Source organism: Drosophila arizonae, chromosome 4 (assembly GCF_054131065.1).
Source record: "Drosophila arizonae isolate 15081-1271.41 chromosome 4, UAZ_ARI_1.0, whole genome shotgun sequence".
Taxonomy (NCBI): Eukaryota; Metazoa; Arthropoda; class Insecta; order Diptera; family Drosophilidae; genus Drosophila; species Drosophila arizonae.
This window is the reverse complement of record NC_142924.1, coordinates 12,749,122-12,774,973: the sequence shown is the minus strand read 5'-3', so window position 1 is coordinate 12,774,973 and position 25,852 is coordinate 12,749,122. Positions and strand designations below refer to the sequence as shown.

Below are 25,852 nucleotides of genomic sequence, written 5' to 3'. Positions count from 1 at the left end.
TTTGTGTTTATTTCATTTATTTTATTTGAAATTTTATTTTATTTGTTTTATGATTTTTTTGTAATTTTTTTCCTTTTTTTTTTGTGTGTTTTTAATTTGCTGAATAATTTCTGCACAATTTATTGAAATGAATCGTTTTTGTTTTGGATTTTGTGTTTACAATTTGTCCATTTGTCCAGATAATTAGTTAGGCTATATGTATGCTAAATTGGAACATTTCGAGTTGCATTTAGTAGTTGAATTGGCTCGCTTGCTATTTATGAAACTGGATGTCTGTCTGCCTGTCTGTCTGTCTGTGTCATCCCATTATGGATACTAGTTAACATTATAATTATTATAATTATTATTATGATTTTTATTGTTATGCAGTGAAAAGTGCATTTAATGAATAAATATTTAAAATACAATATTGCAGATGTGTTTTTTGTTTTTGTTTTCTTTTTGTTTCTAAAACTAATGCGAAATTGCATTTAAATTAAGCAAAAGATTAAATCGAATTATTACGAGTAATTTATAATTTTATTATTATTATTATTATTATTTTTTCATAGTTTTAGGCTGTTTTTCATATAATTCTAAATAGTTTGTACATAGCAACAATTTGACTTAAATGACTAGTCTTTGGTTGTTGTTGTTTTTGTTGTTGTTGATATTTTGTAAACAAAACAATAACTTGAACTTTTAAGAGGAATGTTCCGTTTGCCTTTTGCATTAATACAATGCTCTACATAAATTATTTATTCTCAAGTTGAAGAAACTTTTCGCATTGAATTAATTGCTAATTGGAGCAAAAATTGCAGAATTGCAAAATAAGTACATATAGTATACATATATATATGTATTTATATATTTACAGTGTATTTACATTGTTTGTTTGTTGTTTTAAGTACTTTTGTTGTAGTTGTTGTAGTTTAAGCTTATTTGATATGCATGACATGAATTTTGTATTAGGCTTTATTGAATGCAACTGCAAATGTTAAATGTTCCTGGGATTATTACAAATACTTTAAGAGATTATAATAGGTTGACAGAAACTTGCTGGGCGCATTTAGACATTTGGCTTTCATAAAGACATTAAATGCCCAAAAGTAAGGATGGCCCACACAAAATGCTGCCAATATTTGCAAAGCTTTCGTTTTTGAGCTTAGGTTTTATACACCACTCTCTCTATCTCTCTCACTCTGTCGTTCTTCGGTCTTTTGCTATGGCAATACACACATACATCTATCTATATATATATAAACTATTTGCTTTTGTAATCACAAAACAAGAGGAATGAAGTGAAAAGCCACAAAGTTTTGTGCCATTTGCAGCCGAGAACAAGCCAGCAAACACAGTGCCATACAAGCAGAGATACCAGTTAGCACACACACACACACACATGCATTGACAAAAGCTTTAAACGAAAATATCTATGTAGATGGGGGCATGGGTGAAACAGCAGTTGTATCATTTCAATTGCATTGAACGACTCATAAATACCCTGTGCCTAAACAGGACAACATCGCAGTGAAATCAAAATGTTTGTAATCCTCTCTCATATATAGTTAACTGATATATAGTTAGATTAACATTGCCCGGACATATATATAGTACTCTAGCTAGCTATTCTACAAAGTTCACATAGTCTCGATAAAGTCTGTCTCTCACTCATACTCAGACTCGCTCACATATGGTATTTGAAATGCACACACACACACGCTGTAACAACGATTTAAACTTGTGGCATCATCGACACAGCAGTTGCCAGTTGCCAGTTGCCAGTTGCAAAAAGCTGAAAACAAAAAGCACGCCCTTTATTTGCTTTAATCTGACAAAATCCCTGTACTAATGCCGAACGGCAATAAAGGATAAAACGTGCAAGGCATGTAAAGAGCATGCTGCCACATAACCCGCCATCAGCCAGAGCAAGAGTAAGCCATACCTCTCCCTCACTCCCACTCTCACACTCACTCTGTCTGTCTGTCTGTCTCTCTCTCCTGTAGGATACCAGCTCTACCTCCTCTGTCTGGACGTCGGTTTTTTGGTTTTGCTGGCTGCTCCGATAGTTTGCACAACGGAAGTGGAAGTGACACTAAATTCGTTTCGGTTTTCCCAATTGGAGACATAGACACTCACACACACACACACACATGTGCACCAATACACACAGTGGCTGTCAGTCAGACACTGAAGTGAATCCTTAGCTGCTTATGGACTGGTTTGCCGGCTTCAAGCAAGAAAACAAAATAAACTTCACAAAATGTTACGTGTAATCCTTTTTATGATCTGCACCAGAATTTGTGTGCCGCATTTTAAGCAGCCCGTGTTGCCAGTGCCGATGCCGATGCCAGTGGCCGTGTTGCTGCAGCATGTTGCCGTGCAACATGTCACTGCCAGATCCAGTCGCTGCTGAGGCTGCGCCGACGCTGACGCGCCCAGGCGCAGCTCTCGGCCAGCTCTCAGCTGGCGACCACCATGGTGCCGGCCTGTGGCCAGTGGCTGACGGCCTCGACTTCGGCTTCGGTGGATGCTGGCGATGACGCGACCGACGACATGGAATTGGAGCTAGTGTGCAACTGTTGTGGCTGATGGTACTCGGGCTCCTCGTATGCCGCGTCCTCCTCGCAGTCATGCGGGTAATGCGGCGGCAGGGGCGCCTGCTGCTGCTGCTGCTGCTGTTGCTGATGATGATGATGATGATGATGGTGATATGGATGGAAATAGTGTGGCTGCTGCTGCTGCTGTTGGCTTGGCGGCGCGCTGCCTGCCACCGATGGCGACACGGCCAGCATCGGTGCAGCTGTGGCCGCCAGCGTGGGCGGCATGGGCAGCGGCAGCGGCATGGGCATCGACATCGGCAGCGGCAGCGGATGCAGCCCGCGTATGCTGTCCGCCGGGTGTGCTGTATAAATATTGCTGCGTCTCAGATGATTGTTGTTGTTGTGGGCGCTGCTGCCGGCTATTGGGGCACCGGCACTGCTGCCCGTGCCAGCGCCATTGCTGTGGGCGCGCTTGTTGCGCGACCACCACTGCACGTGCGTGTCTGCAACAAGAGAGATGGGGGCACAGATGCACAAGACTGTGGCAACAGTTGGAGCAACAGCTGCCGCCGCCAGCTACTGCCGGTTGGCTCAATACTCACCATTGCGATTATTGGACGACTTTTTGCGCCGGCAACGCACCACGGCAATCATGATGATGGCGCCCAATAGCGCCGATAGAACCGACACTATGATCAGCGTCAGTGGCCAGCCCAGTTCGGTGGCCTTCTCTGCAAGAGCGGAACAAGCAAGGATATCCGGTTAGAAAATATTGTTGCCAATTGACAGAGAGAGAGCGAGAGAGAGAGAGAGAGAGAGAGGCAGAGAAAGGGAGAGAGTGGGAGTGGGAGAGGCAGAGTTGACTCACCTATCGTGCCCTCGAACATGAACGTGCTCTTGGTGGGCATGGCCCAGGAGCATAAATCACATGTGGTTAGGCCATCGCTCAGCACGGGCTCGTCGACGAAGAAGGGCGGCCGCGGGGGCGGCGGCACAAAGCGTCCGTTCCACAGGCCCTGCTCGCTGGCATCGAAGGCCATCGGCGAGCCAAACAAATCGTCATCGTCATCGAAGATGTCGAACGTCACATCCCCAAAGCCGCCCAAATCCTCCGCCGAGCTGGCCACCAAGCTCTCAATGCGCGGCGGACTGAACGTGGGCAGGGCGGGCGATGCGACGGATGCGGCGGATGTGGATGCGGATGCGGACGCAACTTGATTTACAATGTAACTAAGGCGGGCATCGTTGCCAGGCAGGAAGCCGACCATTGTTGGCGATGTCGAGCTGACACTGATGTTGGCAATTGATGGCATACTGTGTGCGGGTGGGTGGGGGACTGTCGTAAGGGGAGTTAGCCGACTCCTGATGCTTGCTCTTGCCAATCCTTTGACTGCGCTGTTGCCAGTTATCGCCTCTGTCTACTGCAGTTGTCTATTGCACATTTTGAACGGGTTTGCGTCGGCTTCACTGCAGCTCCTGCAAGAGAGAGAGAGAGGGGGAGAGAGGGGAGAGAGAGATAAGTCCATGTTAGTCGAGCCAATTAAAGTCTTAATTGTGCTGTCAATATGAAGGCTTTCACATTTCTCATATGTTTCGGCTCAGCCTAAGCTCAGCCATTGCTCGTGCGCTAATCCTGCCCAGCCTTGGCTAGAGCCGACGCTGGCGTCATGCATCACCTGCCAGAGCCACGTCAGCAATCGTTTTTCAATGACTGTTTTCTACCTATTTCCAATTTGTTTGCCACAGCTCCGACCATGCCCACTCCGGAAGATACGTTCAGATACACGTGCAGCTCTACAGCAGCTGAGAGCCCCCAGTTCCCCATCTCACAACTCATGCTGCTATCGTTGTATCTTTTCAGCTGGAAATTGAATTTTTGAACAGCACTCGATACAGCTCTTACGGCGCCGAGTGCGCTACACAGCTCCCCACATCATCCATATGGCAATCGCTGCTAACGAGAATTGACAGCTTGACAGTTTGATATCAGTCTGGAAGACAGCATTAGTTACAGTTGCTGCTATTCTTCTACTGAATGGTCTGCTCGAATTTGCTTTATTAAAAAACACAAAAGGACTGATTGGGTGGGGGGAACTGAAGGGACAGGACTCTGACGCTGCTGTTGCCATCACTTGACTAAGCGAACTCAATTTGCGATTCGTTGTGAAACAATAATCATGATAAATTAACACTAATTTGCAAGCGACAAGTGCTGCACTTACATTCCCTGCCAGTGGCTTAGCCGGACGGGCAAGCTCTAGTAGCAGGTATTTCAGAAGCCATTGCTAACTAAGCTAATCAGCAGGTGTAAGTGTGATGCAACAACATCGTGGGATACTTTTAGTTTGTGAGAAAAATATCTCCTTTAAAGTTGGCTTTAATATTTAGAGATTTTCCAGATTTAAAGACAAATTTGGACTCATCATTTGCAGCTTTATCAAGTCAAGTTTCAGCACTCGCTTCAATGATGCCCGTGATGCGCCCCTTTCGGCAGCGACGCCTCTGTCTGGGTGAGAGCCAGTCGCTGAAGCATTCGGCACGTTTCTGGCATTAGCAGTCTGAACAGTCGCCGAACTTCAACGCCAAATGAAAAATGCAGCTCCAGGTGAGGTCTCTGCTACCAACAGAAAATACCGAAAACCAAAAAAAAAAAAGTTACTGCTGCACTTGCCACGCCTCGTCGCACACACACTCATACTCCTATATAGTTGAGATAACTGTGTAACTATAGCAATAGATGTAGTTACATATATATATAGAGAGAGAGAGAGAAACTGCAAAAGTTTTCACGTGGCAAATGGTTAAATAATATTTGTGCCAACGGCTGCAACTGCATCCGAACTCCGAAAAGGCCAAATGTGGGCCGAGGTGGTGCAGCCGGTGGCGGAATCGAGTGGACTGGAGTGGAGTGGAGTGGAGTAAGCGATATTTAGTCATTCTCGAAAATGAGAAAACGTGATGCGCATAAATTGACGCCGGGAAAGAAAGAGAATTTCGCCGCACGCAAACGAATACGAAATGCGAATCTTTTTGAATGAATGAACACACTCACACACACACACACGCACACAGTGACAGCTTGAAGTACCTGGCTGCTGTTTACTCCCAGTCGGCCGTGTGGGTGGCAGTTACTCTTCTTCTTCTTCTTCTTCTTCTTCTTCTGCTGGCTGGCTCATGCAGCTCGGCTATTAATAAATTCATTTCGCTGCATGCCTCAGATAAATTGTAAAGTCACGTGAATCTCTCCACTCTGCAGTCGTTGGTTTGATTTGTCTTTGATGGCAGTCGCTGTCGAGTGGCTTTGACTTGGGCAATGTTGCGACAGCTGTCAGCTGCCAGTTGCCTCGGTTGCCCCAGCTGCCAGTTGCCTGGTTGCCTGGTTGCCTGGTTGCTGTCAAGTGCGTGGGCGTCGTCCAATGTCCAAAACGTCTTCAGTTTCAATCGTTTTGGCGGATTCGTGCCTCAGGCGGGCTAAACCGGCTGCCAGCCAATGTTTGCCAATTGAATGGAGCCGGCACAACGCCCACCACCACCAAACAACACAGAAAAAGAGAAATAATAATACAATGTAACAGTACATATGACAATACACAACAATAATACAAATACACACACACACACACACACACGCACGTGCACAACAAATATGCGTTTCATTGTTGTTGGCAGAAAAGCAATTACACATGTCCTACGATTGCCCCGCCTCGCTGCGTACGCGCTGAATATTGTATTTGTATTCGTATTTAAACATACACACACACACACACACACTCACATACAGCTTTTTAATTAGTGCAAATGTTTGAACATTATTTTCGCTTATACATATATTCCACATATTTTTATTTGCCCTGTGCGTAAATATAAATGGGGCCATACATATTGAAATTTAATACGATATGAAGCCAAGCGACGCAGCACACACACTCACACCCACACACCCACACACACGCACATTCGGCCCCCTTATAACTATGCCAACATGCCAGAAAATAACTACATAAACACTCGGGCGGGGGCGATTGCCAAATGTTTACAATACGAGTTGGCTTTTCATTTAATACAGAGAATTAACTGCGAACGGCGAACGGCGAATTGCGAAATGGAACAAAAATAATCATAACTGCTTCTATTTGCATTGAAGGGCCGAGCTCAACAATAAAATTAGCGGAAAAATGCCTACAAGGCCAATCAATTGAAACAGCCTGAGAGCCAATTAAAGAGACAACAGCAAATCGAATTCTATAGACAATATACACACATAAATATCCACCATTGTATTGATGTCTACTCAATAGACATCTCGAAAAGTTGAAAGTTTTCTTTTCTAAACCGTAGCCAAAATCTTGTGAAAGTTAAGCAACAACAAAAGTTTGTGAACAAAGCCCTGAACAAATCATCGAGTTCAGGCGTGTTAAAAATAAACAAACAAAATATGCATACGATAAGAGTTGACGACCTGAAATGGTCTGTTAATGTTTATATTTGACTGTTTTTAGCTCAGTTTTTTGGCAAATCAAAATATTGGTTAGCCGCAGCAGACTGAATTAATTTGGGTATTTATGCATTTTCCCACGAGTGCCTAGCGTAAACCAGAGCCATCGGATAATATTACATAATGAAGCGCCAAATTTGCGACCATCAACACGAAATTCCAGCTAAGGATGCGTGGGCACAGGATTCCAGAGCGCAGAGTGGGTGGAGTGAAGAGGTGGAAGGGAGGTGGGACGAGGGAGGGGAATAGATAGCCTGACGCCCACAATCAAATTTGATTTCGCTTGCTGTCAGTTTGTCTGGCATTTTAAAGCATCGTCGAAGGATGTTCATGTTTCAGCAGTGAAACGTGCCTGGAATTTCGCCTTTGCTTCTTTCGGCTTTCGTTATTCGGCTGAGTTGTGTATTTTTTCACAGGACTTGAGTTTCTGGTCTGCGGGCAAGTCATCTACTGGAATTCCCAGGGAATAAAACAACACAGGCCAGCAAAAAGGACAGACAGTTGTTGTTGTTGTTGCTGTTGCTGTTGCTGTTGCTGTTGCTGTAGGTTATGGGAGCTGGGCAGCCATAATTTGCACTAATAATGAAGCAACTGGGAAATAGAGACTCTCGGCCTGTCATGCCTGATGACTAGACCAAAAGCTCGAGTAAAAGGTCTGCACCACTCTACTGTGTAATGGCAGAGCTTTAGCGTCAAAGTAATTGAGTTAACTAGCAAAAATATAATAGCATTCCATGACATTGAGGCTGATGATAGTGAGAGAGAGAGAGAGAGAGAGAGAGAGAGAGCGAATGGGAGGGAGAGAGCGAGACATGACAAACAGTCAAATCCACAGACAATGACAAGTGGATTTAAGCTTTCGGATACGAATGCAGCTGAAAATTGAAAAATCTATTCAAATGCCAAAGCGATAAAAGCCAAGTCGAGCCAAACTCGACCAGAAAAATAGATTTACATTAGTTATTAGCAAGACCTAGAGAGAGGGGGGAATGCTGCAAGAGAGAGCGAGAGAGAAAGGTCTTGAAACGAAATCAAGGAACTGCCTCAAGTAGTTGCTGCTGCTGCACCGACTCGCGTGGCATTTCCAAAGCAAATTAGTTGATTTGTATGCAGCTGTGGCTGGGCATGAAAAACTAATAGAGTTGTATAACAAGTTGGACCCAGCCAGCGGATAGACTGGAAAAAGAAATCGTCTCCATGGCGGCACCACTTCGACAACTGATAAACTCAGCGTTTTATTGCCAATTCAAATTCAAATTCCGATTCCAATTCCAATTCCAATTCAAATCAATGAAGGGCCAACGAAATTTGGTTATTTATGGTTGTCGCACAGCCCATCTACAGATCGTTCAATCCGATCGAAGCGTGTAAGCATTTTCAACATATGCATAACATTGATAAACGAACCTAATGAAGCAAAAGATCAGGCCACTTGATCACTGCCACATGACGAGGCAATGAATCGGGCGACCCAGAGCTGAGGGCTCAGATTAGATAAGCGACTTAACTAGGCTCTAAGCCAGACATTGTCGGAAGGGAAGCCTAATAAAGTAATCAAAATGTTACTTGGTTCAAAGAAAAGAGAAGAGGAAGAAAGTCTAGTTTGGACTAAACTGAGATAAGATTGCAATTCCATTTGATTGGGGGGAAACTGAAAAGAAATGCTTTTCCCAGCCAACCTGATCAAATGTGATTGGATGACTTAAGCTACTACTTGGGAGAGTTTTACTTTTATAACTAGCTCCATTGTAAATTGAAATCAATTTTCATAAGCTGCAGCTTAAGTCAAAAATTCATCAAATGTGGATAAGGAATGCAGCCAACTTAAGGCTGGCTTCCAACCATATTTCGTCAAGTCTTGGGACACACACCCTCGCACACATACGCACACGCACACAAACACAGAGCGTGTGGGAGCTGCTTGAGCTGGCTGCCTGTGTTCTCAGATTCATAATTTTCAACAAACAAATCGCTTTATAATCCCTTTTCAAACACACAAACGACAAGCGAGCTGGGGAGAGAAGACGGCAGACAGGCAGGCAGGCAGTCTGACTGACAGACAGACGGACAGACAGCCACTTGGCTTCATTCTAATCCTTGGCTGTCAATAAGACATTAATGCCTCAGGTTCACACACAGCTCAACTGCTCAGGCAGTGCTGCGGGGTAGCAGCGCTTGAAAAGGATTTGGAGTTGAGGTCTTGAAATTTCGAAATCGAGTTGAAGATGCTCATAGAGCCCTGTAGAAGTGGGTGATCGAGTTACAAGCGCTACGCTGCTCGCGCTTTGTTGTTCGCCCTTTGATGAGTGAAAAAGGATGCCAGGCAGTCGCAGAGAGACGAGCTACACTTGTTGAGCCACAGCTAGGACGGGACATGGAGGGAGATTTCAGTTTTTCTAGAAATGTCTTTCAGCAAACGAAACCACTTGAAGTTTTTTGTTTTATTTATTTAAATTTTTTTTTACTACGTTTTGTACTTTATATACATATTTATGACAAGTTTTATTTTTGTCGAAAATCGAATTGCGACTTGCAGCTGTTGAAGCCATACTCAAAGCTGCTAGAGCTGCTGCTTCTTAAAGCTTGCCAGAGACTTTCCCCAGTGTCTAATGCAATTTGCTGGCGCACAAAACTCAATAAGGCAGCCAGCTGTAGGGCGAGGCAGTGTGGCAGGAGCAGCAGTTGATAGATTTGCCAGGCAGCCGCGGGCCACACACGCAGCGAGCACAAAGACCGAGATGGAGCCGGAGCCGGAGCCGGAGCTGGCAAGGGCACGATAGCTATAGAGAGCTCTATAGCTCTGCTTCAGGTGCTCGCCGGGGCTCACCTTTTGCCTAGGCACTTTGCTTGCAATCATTTTTCTTGCACAATGGCTGGGAAGAGGCCAAGCGTAAATGGATGTGCAAAGAATGAGAGAGAAATAGGTAGACAGACACAGAGAGACAGAGTGAGAGGGACAGAGACAGGAAGAGCCACGCGCAAAGGCAGCGCTGCAGGCGCTGGATGCTCACAGAGTCGCGGGCAGCAGGATTCGGATTCGGATTCAGAATCGGATTCGGGTCCAGGGCCTCTGCAAAGGTCCAAAGCCAATAGAAATCATCAGCGCAAAGTAATGAAAAGCAGCAGAAAGCGTAAGATAAATACGAAAATCAATATGTAGGCGTAAGCAGCAGCAGCCAGCAGCACCGCCATCAGCAGCAGCAGCCGCAGCAGCAGCAGCATCCATAAGATACAGATACATAAATACATTCGCAGCTATTGGAACAGGAAACATAAAACGAATTAATTCCACGTTGTTAGCAGAGAGCCTGCTACGCAGCAGCTCTAATCGAAAAGCAAGTGAAAACAAGGCTATCTGCCCAAACCATGGGCGTGGGCGTGGCTGGCAGGCAAACATGTTTAGGGCGTCCAAGGCGTAACCACCTCCACCCATCCCTCCTGTAGTCAACACGACAGTCGACACAAATCTTGGCACATAAAACAATTAGCAAGCAGTCAGACCCGCGGGGGGGCGGAGGGGGCGGCTTATGTGGATTAAAGTAGGGGGAGTGTGTGTGTGTATGTGTGAGTGTGCGTGTGTGTGTGGAAACAAATGACAATCTTGCAGTCGAAATTAGTCTGCCATATAACACCAACACACTCACACACACACATACACACACACTCATTTGTTTTCTTTCTTTTTGTTGTTTTTTTTTTGCATGGCACAAGTCTAAATTTATGAATATTAAATGAGCAAAAGCCAAGCTCGGCCGAGCATAATTTATAGCACATGCAAATGCCTCATATATCAACGAGAGCGTGAACTCATAAACCAGAGAGACCAAAGAACTGACCACCGACCACTGGTCAACTGGTCAACTGGTTAGCTGGTCAACTGGTCAGGGGTCAGCAAGGATAACACAATGTCAAGCTGGGCCGAGCCCGAAAGACAAAAGACAAACAATTTCCAATCGCAAGCAAAATATTTTTCCATGACATTAATGGCCGACTGCCCAAAAAGCAGTCCAAATACAATTTAAGGCCCACATGTGTACATAACTATATATCAAGCGGTGTTCGTGTATTTTGTTATGTCAGGCAGAAGAAAGAGAGAGAGACAGAGAGAGAGAGAGAGAGAGAGAGCGAAAAAAACAGTGATAATAGGAGGTCACAGGGCATGCAGAGGGTGGGAAGGAGGGTGAGGCCACACGGCGCTATGTCATCGTGCTGCCTGCTTGCCTACCAAAACAATAGATTAACGCGCGTCCTGCTTTTTCCTGGGTTCAGCAGCCAAATTGCCAAAAGGTCAAACACGCCGTCGACTAATAGAGAAATTGGCCAAGCGTGTTTAAGCCAAGCGAATGGCCAGCAATACAAGCAAATGCTTTCAACTCCAGAGATCTAATTAGCTGCTCAAGAGAGCATGTGAAAATCAAAATGTCTCCTATGAATATAGTACCTGAATATAAGCCGAGAGACTTCTGACTTAACTTGAAGTCATATTCAACTGACGATCAAAAGTAATTTCTAGTTAAAGTTAATAATTATTGGCCAGCTAAGGAAAGTTCTTAAAGCCAATTGGGCCTGGTCCATTTGTCATGCGGCCATAGAATCTCATTCAAAGGCCATAAAAACTTCAGTCGACTGACTTCAATTAAATTATAGGCAAATAAATTTATATAAATATATTTACTTGGTCTGTGCAAGCGCTTTTTAAGCTCGTAAAACAAGCAAAAGCCAACTAAATAAACCCAAAGCAGTCAACAATATTGGCTAAGAAAACGTCAACAACAACAACAACAACAACAAGAGAAGCAGCAGCAGCAATAGCAACAACAAAGATGATGACGATGAGGAAAATTGCCATCAACTTTAATTGAGTTGAGAAGGCAGAGCAAGGCCAGGCCAGGCAATACAAGCCAGAGGATGGAAGAGACAAATATCTATAAAGCAGGGCGGGATGGGATTGAGGAGAGAGGACAGGCGACTGGCGACTGACGACTTGAGACTGGAGACAGGAGACTGGAGGCTGGAGACAGGAGGCTGGAGACAGGAGCTAAGCTTAAGCGGAAGGAATTTTAGCAAATTAGATTGTTTTCCACTTGAGTTCGTTTTAACGCTTTCGAGTCGCGTCAGTTGGACTTTGGGAGTTGAAATTGTAGTCCAAGTTGAAGTTGGCTTTGGAGTTGTTTAGCTCTTATCTACATTGTTGTGTTGCCACCCGCAACAACAACAACAACAACAACAACAACGACAATTGAGAGCAGCACAATCATCAGTCAACTGCTCGCCAGAAAATTGATGATAATAATCGCACGTAGCGGGTGGATTGCACTGGATGCTGGTGGTGCGCAGTGGAGCAAACGTTTGATGGCCATGGCCAGGCCGGCACGCTGATGCCACGCCAGACCTAGATGATGGCCCAGCCGCCTCCTGCTGATGCGCAGCAGCTGTTGCCAAACACCTTGTGTCAGCGCATCATTAAAGTGGCCGCCAAATGACATTCTCGGTGGTGCGCTGATTGAGCACTGAGAGGGGAGCAGACAGCAGGGAGCAGCCAGTCGAGTCCCCAAACTCCACACGGGCTGCGCTCGCTCTTTCTTCTTCTTCTTTTTTTTTTTATCACAACAGCGACAAAAAATGACGCGAATTTATCTCTATTACAGTTAGCTGGTGTTGCTGCTGCTCCTGCTGCTATGCCACGCCCCCCACTACACAAACGCGCCCATCATTTGTATTGTTGACATGTTGTGGGGGCGTGGCAGGCGGGCAGGCGGACAGACAGCCATGTGATACGGCTGATACGCATTCGAGTCGACAGCTGAGCGGCTAAAGCTAAGCGCGTTGGACTATTTTCCGGCTAAAATGATTGATGGCCAAGCCAACGCTCCACTTTAAAGTGGCCAAAACTGAGCAGGGCAGAGCAGAGCAGATGAACAAAAAATGATACATTAAATAACGGCGCAAATAGCGAAGCAAACAAAGTAATGGAAATAGCAATAGATAAATCGAGGGCAAATACTTGAAGCTTACTTGCAGAATTCATGGGAATTGATAGATTAACCAGAGAAGTCTTAAGCGATATAAAGAGGGAGGAAGAGGGAGAGAGAGAGAGAGAGCTGTTAGCCAGTTCAAAGTTTTCCCATAATATAGTTTATTAGCATTAAAGAAAAAGCAACTCTTAAATGCTTCATAACTTTCGAAAATTCTCCCGCTCTCCGTCTCTCTCACACGCATACACACACACACACACACACATTCCTGTCGTCTGCTGATGATGAATCAACATAAACAATTTTCCCGAAATGTAAATATCATAAAAGATTGTTAACATTAACTGTCTAATTTGTTGTCATTTCGGCAGTCGGCGTCACGTTTAAGAGCTTCTTCAGTAGACAGCGGACAGCGGACAGCGGATAGCGCTGGACAGCTCAGATAGCAGCAATAAGGCGGCAAACGCCTGCAGCGATTCTGTCGCCGTCGCGAACTCCGCTCGAGCTGAAGACGATGAACACAGCTAACAACTGGCAGTGGAAACGTGTTTGGGCGACCCGCACGCTAATAACTCGCTTTTGACGTTGGGTTTGCTTAAATTAATGACAGCCGAAATCATTTTAGCCAACTTAAATCACATAAAGAAGGGGGAAAAAAAAAAAACTAAATGCCTAGGTAGCTCGTTCGGGGCGAGGGCAAATGCCAGCCAGCCAGCCAGACACTTAAATTTTGGACAAACATTAATAAGCTGTGGGCTTTTAAGAGTTCCTTCTCTCTCTCTCACTCTCTCTTCATCTCTCCATCCAGCACATTGCATGCATAATTTGCTGTCCAACGGTTTCCACTAAAAGTTTTCACGAGTGACGAGAGCGTTAGGAGAAAGAGCTACTACTATGACTACTCCAACAATAACAACAACAACAAGAACCACGGCTACTGCCAGAGTCTCTGCGCTGTGTCGACTGTTAGATGCTTTTTGCAGGCTGGCCATGAGAATGAATTTGAAATGGAGACGACATGAAAAACCTTTTATCTAAAAGTGCGCCACTCTCTGGAACCGAAAAGATGTCTGTATTAGCCAGCCGAGTGCAACTGGAAAGGGAGCCCAAGCGAAGAGCCACCAAAAAGCCAACCACTAAAACACTCGGCGGCTCAATAATTTGTGGTTGCATTCGGAAACAAATAGCAGTTAGAGGAAAGAGAGAAAAGAACTCAAAAATGAACAAGAACAAGAACAATGAAAGAACCAAAAAACAAAAAGGAAAAGAAAAACGTATACAATCTCCACGTCAAGTATTTGTTGCTCTGGCCAGCCGCTAATTTAGTTACTAGCGCCCCGCACTGCCTCACCTGTCTCACCTGGCCGCGGCCTGATCATCGTGTACCTGTGGTTAGAGTTGACCAGGCCAGCAACCGACTGCAGTTAACTGTTTCTGTGTCTAATGGAAAGTGTGTAGAGCAGAGACGCCGCCGCTGATGATGATGGCTAATTAGTTGAGCAGCACCCGCTGCCACGCCCCCCCGCCCTTACTCTAGTTTGGCCGAACAAAATATCCTCATGTCTTAATAGCTCCACACTTACACGGATTGTCCCATTGTTGGCCGAAAATTACAGCACATTAAATACCAAATGAATTTACGAAAAAAAGACAGGTATACATATATATGTTTTGTGTATGTATGCTTTATATATAAAAACGATTCTTCTTTGCTCACGTGCAACCGCAATTTAATTGGTCTAATAAAAGTTGAACAATTTTTAATGCTAACGTGCACACATTTGGCTGGCAATCTACATTAATCAGCATCGGAAAAGTTCGGCAGACAAAAACCAACAAATGGCCAACAACTATATATATGTATATGCATGTGTATGTATGTAGTCTGTTTATTATATATATCTGCGTCTCTTTGCTTTACGTTAATTACAAAATGTTCGTTTGTGGTTTTTGGGGTTTGTTACAGGGACAAAAAAAAAAAAATCACAATAGAGTGATATAGGACTAGTAGATACCCTAAGAGCAGAACACATCTACTAGAGTTGCCTAGCAGATACCCTATACACTTAAGCTGAGCATGACTGCGCACTTCATACTTCCTTACGTCTCTTCGCTTTGCAGGGCTGCACTGGAGCTACATCAGCCACTCTACCTCATAGCTGCTTCCATTTCTTATACTCATTAGCAATAATAACTCATAGCAGATACCCTAAGGCACCCTTAAGATATACCCTGTAATTCGCATCAGTCACCCAGCATCATAACTGTTGTCAGTGCTTATAAAAACTTTATTGAAATACTTCTTTACGACTCATCCGGAGCATATACGATTAGTGATGCCCTAAACTTTATCTGCACTCCTTTATAACTTAACTTAACTTTGCTCAACACTTTTTTACGACTATTCCATTTGCTGGCAGCTGGCAGCACACCTGATTCGCAATTCAGCCTCGCTACGTTATATATGGCCTGGCGCATTTCCCAAGCATTTCCACATTATTTTTGGCAACCGCAAATTCGGAACCCTAAACGAATTTCCAAATATGCAAAGCATATAGCATTTCCTCCCACTCCCCTCTCGCCTTTCACAGTTTGCACCTGTCTGAAATTAAATGCCAACACCTAGCCACAGCCCCGCCTCCTCGACACACACGCACACACACACGCAGACGTGTGTCTATTTGTTTTAATTTTAAACAAGCAGTTTTGGGGCCCCAGCGCCTAAGCCGCAAAGTCGCAAAGTTTTAACCATGCCATAGGACACGCTGGCAGGTCCGAATCGGAGTTGGAGTCGGAGTCGGAGACCAAGCTGGAGCTGGGGCAGGACTGGCAAAGCCAAAAAGCAGCCTTTGGCAAATGATGCGTGAAATTCAATACAGTAGCTCGGTCTGTGGCAGGGGCCGAGGCAGGGGCAGAGGCCGGGCCAGAGGCAGGGGGTGCGGCTTGCCTTAGTTTGGACTTGGATTTTTGGGTTTTTGCTATTCCGTTTAATGTAAACACAAAACCACAGAAAGCATTAAGCGACTTGCTGGCAGGATCAAATGTGAGTGTGTGCAGGAATTAACTCAAGGATACCAACACACACACACGCACACACAAGACGAGGAGATAGGAAACGTCGAAGGGGCTGTCAGACTAAGTGTTTCTTGAGTTTGTCTGTTTGTTTTTCGCTTCCCTCGATGTGTGAAAAGGCATCAAATGGCGTTAAAAATGTTTAAGTACAAACACACACACGCACGCACGCACACACACATACACAGTGATACACACTCTTGGCGAAATGTTAGCTGAGGGTTGCGGGTTTCGCTTCTTACTTTTTTTTTGGACTCAGGCTCAATTTCTGTTTCTGGCTCTGGATTCGAGTGCGAGTTTGGTTCTGCGAGTGCCTCGCGGTCTTTCTGCCGCTCGACCGGGCCATATAAATTCCATTGATTGTCGCCAGCCGTTTTGTATGACAAGCTGCTGTTCTTGTTGTTGTTGTCTGTGGCTTTTGTATTGCTGTTGTTGTTGTTGTTGTTGTTGTTGTTATTGCGTCTGTTGTATGACTTCTGTGCCTGCCACGCCTTGGCCTGCCTTGCCACTCACCTGCCAGCGAGTGTCGCGTCGCCCGCATGTCACATAAACCGCAGCAATAGCTGCTCTGCCCCATACCCACATCCCCCCACCCGCCTCATGGCCATCCCTCTGCTGTTTAAGTGAAGTGTGAAGCGGAAACCAAACAAAAGCCGCCTAAGACAAGCTGCAGGTAGAGAGACAGACACAAGCACAACAGCAGCCCTCCACTCAGCTCAGCTCAGCTCGGCTCGACTCGGCTCGTCTCAGTTCAGCTCGGCTCAGCTCAGCTTCAGCTCAATTCCACTTCCTCCGGCTCCGAGTCCGACTCCTGCACCAGCTGCCGCCGCCGTCGCCTGCCTTTGGCATAAGCAAATTTTAATATGCATATACAATGACATTCCGCAGTTTCTTCTTCGGCGATGGCAATTCTCTCGCACTGCGGCTGCTGCTGCTGAGGCGCTTGCTTTTCTCACTCGTCTGTTGTTTTGTTTGCATTGTCATAAAACAAAAAGCGAACAAGAAAAATCTCAGCGGAAAAGAGCTGCAAATACTCACAGAGCTTTGGTCTTTTGTCCAGCCAAATAGGCACCTTTTCACACCTCCGCCCTGTTTGTGTTTTCATCTCTCTCGTCTCTACTTTTTTTTCTCACACACAACTTTTTACGCTCCACAAACTATGCCAAAAAAAAAAAAAAAAAAAAACAAACAAAAAAAAAAGAAAGAAGAGGCAGCAGACATTTTCGGCGCCCGACAGACAGCCCTCCAACGGCCCTTTATTTGAGTTGTCGCTGCTTACTTAACAACTTGTCGCCTAGTGCCTCCCCCAATCACCCGTCCCCTCACACCACTGCACTCTCCGCATTCGAAAAAACTGCTGCCATGTCCTTTGGGCAAAAGCATAAAAAGTTGACACGGGCCGCAGTTTGCTTCACTTTTTTCTTTATTTTATATTTTTATATATTTTTCCCCCCTCTCTCTCTGTCTCTCACTCTCTTTGGCCTTTTTTGCATAACTGGCTACAAATTTCTTTGCTGCCAAGTTTTGTAAGCGAACACGTTGGCAGCGGAGGCGTCTGAGAGGAGCAGGAGTCGGAGTAGGTGTCCACTAGGGCCTGTCGTGAGGGAAACTAATTTTTAGACACGCGCTGAACGTTTTGCACTTTTTTATGCCTTTGTTGTTTACTGAATGACTTGCAAAATGTGTTAAAGGTTTGAAAATTTTGGTGGTGGCAAAAAAATGCAAAGGGAAGCTGAGCTGGACAGGTAAAAAAAAAAGTATATATATATAATGAATTTTTAAATAAATTGTAAGTGAAGTGGAGTGAAGCAGGACATGCAAAGTGTGTTTAGGGCATATCGAAAAGGGAAGTTTACATAAATTTAACAAATATTTAGTTGAGAGAGAGAAAAGGATAGACCAATGAGCTACTATAAAAAAAAAAAACGCTAAAAATAAATTTTTAATATTTATTTAATTACACTTCAGCGTGTTCTTTCCATATAATCTCGTTTTTGCACACAAAAAGGGAGTTTTTTAAAAATCAGAGAGCCAACTCTGTGGGCAACATGAAACGCATGCATGTTATCCTTTTTGGCCGAGCGAGGCAGAGAACAGGAACAAAAATGTCAATCTCCTTTTAGCTGCTCAACAAAAACTTTCACTTTGTTGTCGAACGGACGAACGATCAATGCCAGAAGTTTCGTTTAGCACAGGCAACAATAACGAAATAATAATAATAATAAAAAAAGAGAGCAGAGCAGAGAAAAGTTCTAAAAGTTCCTGTATTAAGTCCATTTAACCCGCCATTGAACTTTACGCCTCAACAGCCACCTAATGCAACAAAAAAGTGCAGAAAAAGGGGCAAGGTGGAAAATCTACCCGAAACCAACAAAAAAATAAAAAAAAAAACTAACAAGTTCTTAAAAACTTGCCACAGGCAGCAACAAAGTAAATGAGAGAGAGACAAAAGAGAGAGAGAGAGGGAGACGAGAAGGCGGAAGACAAGCAAATGGACAAGAATGGAAAATGAAATGGAAAACTTTGTGCCAACAATTTTGTCAAGAAAAAAAAAACGAATTCAATAAAATAACGCTTTCGTCTGAGCAACTAAGGAAAACTAACAAAAAAAAAAAGAAGTAGTAGAAGACGTAAACTTTCCTGACTGTGGACAATTTTCATGAAATTTGCCAGAGCCACGCCTCCCCCGGCACCGGCGCACCGAGCACGGCCTTAAACTTTAACAATAGCAGTTGGCGCGTGTGTCTCGCCGTACGGAGGAAAACCTCAAAAGTATTTCAAACAGAACGTTGCCAGAGCTTCGAGCACACTATTTGTACTTAAAACAGATCCATATATTGTTGTTGTTGTGTGTGTGAGTGTGTGTGTGTGTGTGCCAGCGTTTATACTGCTTACAGTTAGATAGATAAACATTTTAGCCAAAAGAGTTGCAGCAGCAGGCGAACGTCTGGAACAAAGATTGGAATTGTAGCTTAGGGAAGGGGGCAGGGGGCAGGAGCTGGGTGGCTGCCACATTGTGTGTGACTCGCTGCGGATGCATAATGTGCCAGGGAAAAGAAAGAAAATAGCGCCACTGCCGGGCAGAGCAATGCAGCATATGCTCCAATATGCAGCAGGAGCAGGAACGTAGTCAAGGGGGATCCGCATGCGATGATAGACATAGCTCATTATATGTCGTATTAGCGCAAGTTCATGTTAAAGAGAGCATTCGCCAGCCCGAACCCCTTTCGCTGGCGCCACTGTGCGCAACGCACAACTAACTATTATCACAAGATAAATGCCAGTGCCTCGCATAACTAAGACTTAGCCAGAGACAACGAGGATGCTGCAGCTGCAGCTGCTGCGGAACATAACTGCTAAGCCGACAGACAGCCAGACAGCCAGAGAGACAGAGAGCCAGGGAGCCAGGCAGGATAAGGCCATGTTTGAACAGAAAGGAGGAAAAACTGGCAGGCAACAGCAAAAGGGGGGCGGCAGCAGGAGCAGCAACCTGCATTGATAGTGGCATCTGCTGCACGCTGAAGCCTTTTCGCCAAGCTGAGCAAGGCGAAGCCATAACGCCGCCTTGGCATTTTAATAGAGCAAATTTCAGTGAGCAAAAATGCGTGGAGAGTGCAGAGTGGAGAGCTCTACCAGCTACTGCTAGCCCATCAAGTCCCGCCCCTTGCCTGGTAATAAAACTTCCAAATGAAGTTTGGGAAACTTTTTAAACGCCTCGTGCCATATGCCGGCAAAGCTTTGCGGGAGTAAGAATTAATTTTTAGCCAAAGCAAACATTGTAGAGAAAACAAAATATATGTATGTATAGGATATGTATAGGAGACACAGCAGCCACTGCAACAGTTTTAATATAAACCGAAACGTTTTAAGCCACAAATTCTGATGCCAAAATGATTCGCTTCGAGCGGAGCAGCTCGAGCAGCCCGAGCAGCTGCTGCTGGCCCCGACTAGAGCAAAAATTATTTATTTAACTTATTAACAAAAACTCAATTCAGCTGGTAAGCCGAGCCACAGACCGAATTTCTTAGAATCGTTTGCAGAGCAGCGAAACAGAATTTACTATGAAATTTTCAACTTGTCTGTCTGTCTGTCTGTCTGACTGCCGGGCGATTTTTAATGGCGTTGGCTAAGTATTTCGATGAGGCGGAATGGGCGCGGCTCTACGCACTTGTTATGCGGCAAACAAGAAAGCCGTAGGAGGCACCGAAATGATGATGATGACGCCTACAACGTGGCACACGCCCACAAAAGAACGCCCCCACACCCCACACCCACGCAACCACACACCCACACGAACGGCCGGGCGCAGCATCTTCAGTTTCATCCGAATGCTAAATGGCCCCAAAGGACCTTGCGCGCAGTATAAGGACGCAGCTCGGCCAGCTTTTTGCAAATTTACGATTATGATTATTACAAGTCAACGTTTTTTTCTTCAGCTTCAGCTTCGCTGAGGGTTGGCCAACAGAGCGTGTGTGTGTGTGTGTATGTGTGTGTAGGTGGGTGGTTGGCTTGTGCTTGTGTGTAGGTGTGTATTCACAGTTTGGCATTTGGACAGCTGCTCCGGGAAAGAAGTGCAAAGAATGCGTCAAAGTATTTTAGCACTTTAGCAGTGTGGGGCGCTACGAGGGCCAGGGGAGGGTGGTTCGCAGAATCCACAGGGCTAACAAAATGTACAACAAAACTTGGGCAAAAGTTATTACAACTCTAGGCACTGATGGAGGCGGGGTATGCGCTATGTCTTACCGCATCTTGGCGGTAAGAGGCATTGACCTCCAGCAGGAGCAGAAGCAGCATCAGCAGGAGCAGGAGCAGGAGCTTGTAGCCCTTGGAAATCCGCAAATTCCATGGGGCATAATAAACGTAAGATAAAAGTCAAAAAGGGACAAAAATTATATAATAAACTGTACGCCAAGTGAAATTATTGTATTTTGTTTCATGCAGACAGACAGACAAAGAGAGAGAGAGACAGAAAGAGTGAGAGGGAGAGGGGGAGCTGGAGTTGTTCTTCAATTTGATGTAACTACAATAAAAATTTTGATGAGCTGCAGTTGCTGTGTCGACGGCTTATAAATTTAATACCCTTCCAGAAGGATAATAAGACTTGAGCTTTAAATATGAAGGAAAATATCAAATTGAATAACAAAATAAACGAAATGAGATTTAAGCACAATAATTAGATTTAAGCAAAGCTGAGACTAGTTAAAGAGTTTTCTTTTTTCTTCTTTCTCTTAATATATCAAAATGCCTCTGCTTCTCAAGCTGTTGCTCTAGCTCTAACTCTTCTTCTGTAACTCTCCTGCCGCGGCTCATATTTCAAAGGGGCAACTCCGACGGGCTGGCTGTGTAGGGTATTCAATAACTGTCATGCTTTAGTCAAATGCTTAAACCAAAAACTTTGTTATGCGAGACATTTTACATTTTGATATCGCTCTGCCACTCGCACAACAACAACAACAACAAAAGTTTTTTGGTGGCCCGGGCTAGGGGCTGGGCTTTGGACACACCTACACACACACACACACTCACACACACTCTTACACGCGCACACACATAAATAAAAGGTATAACAATAACTCAGCCAAGCTGCAGAGCGCGTTGCTCTTGCTTATCAAGTTGGGCGCATCGAATGCTGTACAACAGAAAGAACAACAACAACAAAAACAACAATAATAACAAGAGTGTGTGTGTGTGTGTGTATACAACAAGGAAGAAGAAGAAGCAGATGATGAAAAAATACCAAAACACTAAAATACCAAATCATAAAAGCATGACGATGAGCAATTTACAAAAGCCAAATACTGCCGCAGAATGAGATTCAAATCAAGAATCAAGAACGTGCGCCAGTTGAGAACCTTCAGCCTTTGCCTCGATTTAGGTAACTACAGTTGATATAGTCGGTAAATATATATGTACATATATATATGTGCACCTATATGTATATTTGAGGTGCGTTTGTAAAAACAACAACTTAATGATTAATGATGCGCCTGCTTTTGTCCGCTTAGGCCGCATTTCTCCCTCTCTCTCTCTCTCTCTCTCTCTCTCTCTCTCTCTCTCTCTCTCTCTCTCTCTCTCTCTCTCTCTCTCTCTCCCTCTTCAGTTTCAATTGAGAATTAAGAATTGAGAATTCGAGAAATCGAGAATTGAATTTGTTTGGGGTATCTCCCTTTCAACTTGAGCTTTGATTGCTCGCGCACTTGTGTTTGGGTTCCCCAATTTTCCAGCCGCTTTCTAAGCGTAATCACTTTGTCATTGCCATCATTTTTCAGCATCAATTGTTGCAGCCGGGCAACATAAATTCACTTTTCACAGAGACACACAGACACATGGACTGTCTAATGGAATTGAGAGATAGAGACAGAGAGACGGACAGATAGTTGGGACAGACCGTAAGCCCAGCCAAGTTGTCTGCATTTGCCCTTTTGGGCGCATCGCCCTGTCAGACTGAATGGTCCAAGTCCAAGTGCAACATATGGACATATAACGAGTCGATAGGTCTCGTCTCGTCTCGGCTCGGCTCGTCTCTTGTCTCAGTTGTCTGTTGTCTCTTGTGTCTTGTGTCTCTTTCTAGTTTTGAAGTGGACTTCCCTGGAATTGGCTTTGAAATGCCACAGTCAAAGCTTCGCCAGACCAGTCGAGTCAGACAGTGAGACAGTGAGACAGTCAGCCAGTCAGCGAGTCAGCCTTTCATCTGCCGCCACGCAGATACAACAGATGCAGCCCCACAGCATCTGCCAAACTGAAACATAGAACAAAAGATCAAAGCTGAGAGCTGAGCGAACTCGCTTTCGTCTCTCTAACAAGCCCCAACTGATGCTCGTTTGCTTATTGCTGTGCATAATCGCAAATGTTACGCTAAATGCATTGCATCGATCCGTGATCCATCTCCGAGCCCTAATGGGAGCGTGCAACGAATTGTGGTAGGCAAATGTCTAGCTGCAACTTAGCGCCTAGTTATGAAGGCAGCCTGCCCCGCTGCCCCGCTGCCTCACTGCCTGGCTGCCTGCCTGCCTCTGACAGCGAATTGATTGAGATACAACAATGTAGCCCTCTCCCTCACACTTGCCCTTCCTCTCTCCCTCACTCTCTCACTCAATGTACTCTTTGTACGCTTTGGCATCCTGTGGAGAGTTTGATGGAAACTCTTTAAAAAGAAATTAAGCCAGGAATATAAGTGAAGATGAAGGTGTTTAAATCGAGAAGGGGCGTGGCATAATAAGGGCTAATAATGTTGAGCCATGAGGGATTTGAGGATGTTAATTATCTTTGAGACATGAATTATATGATATGAATTATATGATTAGGATAGAGGCTTTATGTGGAAATGAAGTAACTTTTACCTATATATAATAATTAATTATATAAATCTTGATCCAAATATGAATACTGAGAATTCTACAAGTGAATATTACACTATTTCATATTTAACTATCATATCTCCCTATGTATTCATATTTCAATACATATAATACTGCCTATACCAATGCCATTCTACATCCAACTTAAGTTTTTGATATCAAACTAGTCTGATGGTAAATCTGCATATAAGCAAACTCACATCCATTTACAAACTTCCAGTGAATCTCTCACTGCAATAATACGCTCAATTACCTCTTTAATCTATTTATAGAGCCCCCTTGGTATAACTAGTGCCTGCTAGAAACTTGGCTGCACTTTTAATAACAGTACTTGCAGCAAGTCTATAAAACTTACCTAGTTGTTGCTCCCGTAGTTGTTGTTGTTGCTTTTGCTGTTGCTGTTGCCTGTCCGACTTGGCCAATTAGACTGTTTTGCCCCGTGTGTTTTTTTGTTTTGTTTATTTTACCAATTGGAATGTTCACCTGCTGACGCGTTGTTGATTCGTCCTTTCTTTCTTTCGTACTTGTTGTACACGTAATCCCAAGACTTGGCTTAGTGTTTGCAAGGATAACGGTAATTAAACCGCAGCCTGGCCCGTACAAGGGGTCGCCATTGCATGCTTAGCACAAAATCGTCTTCTTCTTTCTGCTGTTGTTGTTGCCGTTGTTGGTTGTTTCTAGTTGCTGTTGTTGTTGTTGTTGTGGTTGTTGTGGTTGTCGTTAGGTTATTGGCCGCGCCGCTTAGGTTGACACTTTTCAAACTTTTTCTTTTGGTTAGTTAAACAACTTTTTTGCCAGCACTTGGCAAAGACACTCGCACACTCGCACACACACACAGGCATGCACATACACCTGCATACACATATATAGATGCACTTCCAGTATGCGCTAATTTTTTGCTGCTTTGCTTGCTTTACACTTTTTGCTTGGTCCGCGTTGTAAATCTTTGCGCGTTGTTGTTGTTGTTGTTGCAGTTGTTGTTGTTTTAAAGAAATTCTTTTGCTCAATGGCAAAATGTTTGGACGACGTCTTCGTCGGCTGTTGTTTTTTTTTTTTTTTTTTCTTTTTTGTAATTTTTTTTTTTTTTTTTTTGCCGGATCTGACTCTGCGAGTCGCTCCTCACCTGGCGCTCTGGCTCGGTGGCTGCGGCTCTTCCGCAGAAACAAGCTTCCAAGCAGGTTGCAATGTTGCAAGCAGGATAGAAGGGGCGCGCCTGCTGTGGGGCTTGGGGAGCAGACCAACGAGAGAGGGAGAGAGAGATATATAGAGAAGGGGGGCGGGGCAGCTGCGTCGGCGACGGTGGTTACAGCTACAATCTGCAATCTGTTTGTGGCATTAAATCAGTGAACCAAGACGCGCAGCCAGATTTGTTTATGCGGCCTTTCAACGTTTGCCAACCAGCCAGCCTTGCAGCTTTGCAGCTTTGCAACTTGGCTCGTTGCAAGCGATGCAAATTTGTACAACAAATCAGCACTTACAGCTCAATTAACGCGAATTTCGGCACACAGACACACGCACTGCCACTGAGATCGCTATGGATCACCAATGATTTGAGAGGATTTACAGGGTATTTATTTAAGCACACTCACACACAGATACACTGAAACCGAAGCACTTGAATGGCTTGAAATATAAAGCTAATCGCAGTTGTTGTTGTTATTTACTTTTCGATTTATTTATTTATGTTGCTGTTGTTGTTATTGTTGTTTAGCGTACGCGCGCCGCTGTTGTGGGTCGCTACGTTCCGAACCGGTTATAGGAATTGCCTTAATTCGTGTTATATTGTCCGGCTTTCAGTACCGCACGCCTCGACGATTCAGAGTGAACAGAACAAGTTGCGAGTTCGAGCCGCGACTGCGGCGTCGACGCATCACTTGGCCGGCCACTCAATGGAGATACCTTGGCTATATCTAGCTGTAGGCCTCTGTGGCCAACCGCCAACATCCAACTCGAACATGTTGCAAGCACCGGCGGAACGTTTCGGCAATGAAACACTCAAACAGCCGTTCGTTCGTTCGTTCGTTCGTTCGTTCGCCTGCTTTGAGCATTTCTTTGAGCGCTTCGTTGGTGTGTGTGTAGGTGTGTGTGTGTGTGTGTGAGTGAGTCCAATCGGACGAGCAACTGGCGGCAACTCGGTCAGGTGTTAGAGCCGTGACCGCTGAGGCTGCCGCTGCCGCTGCTGCTGCTGCTGCCACTGCAGTTGCTGCCGCGTCTAATTGTGAATGATTTATGTGGGTCGCAATTCTTTTGGCCTCCAGAAGAAAGTGAGCTGCAATGAACTTTCGGCCAAATTGAAATGAATCTGAAGAGAGATGCAGACGAAGGAATGCAAATAACGAATCCTTGTAGGTCATTGGCTTGGTCAAGAACAAAGGCTGGGCAGCATGACTCAGCTGACTATGACTCTATGGGCAAGTGGGCAAGTCTGGC

General features: G+C 44.8%; 1 protein-coding gene across 3 annotated transcripts; it reads right to left on the bottom strand.

Annotated features, from left to right (window-relative positions):
- LOC108614599 (uncharacterized) lies at positions 1–25,299 on the bottom strand. 3 transcript variants are annotated; one of them, XM_089466634.1, is made up of 5 exons: positions 23,778–25,299; positions 5,611–6,002; positions 3,391–3,998; positions 3,125–3,253; positions 1–3,025 (listed from the first exon to the last, which is right to left on the bottom strand). In XM_089466634.1, exons 3-5 carry the CDS (start codon positions 3,833–3,835, stop codon positions 2,442–2,444), a joined length of 1,158 nt encoding a protein of 385 aa, XP_089322760.1. In that variant the 5' UTR covers positions 3,836–3,998; positions 5,611–6,002; positions 23,778–25,299; the 3' UTR covers positions 1–2,441. The 3 variants fall into 3 exon arrangements, with proteins under 3 accessions (XP_089322760.1, XP_089322761.1, XP_017864280.1); XM_089466635.1 differs by lacking the exon at positions 5,611–6,002 and having other exon boundaries at positions 23,778–24,745; positions 24,901–25,299; XM_018008791.2 differs by lacking the exon at positions 5,611–6,002.
- Between the last annotated feature and the right edge of the window lie 553 nt (positions 25,300–25,852).

Excerpts from the sequence above, each read along its gene's own strand:
- LOC108614599 (XM_089466634.1), bottom strand. The coding sequence starts at position 3,835 with ATGCCATCAATTGCCAACATCAGTGTCAGCTCGACATCGCCAACAATG. Across the intron at positions 3,254-3,390 it reads CATGTTCGAGGGCACGATAG|AGAAGGCCACCGAACTGGGC; the intron begins GTGAGTCAACTC and ends CCGCTCTTGCAG. Across the intron at positions 3,026-3,124 it reads GTCGTCCAATAATCGCAATG|ACACGCACGTGCAGTGGTGG; the intron begins GTGAGTATTGAG and ends CTCTTGTTGCAG.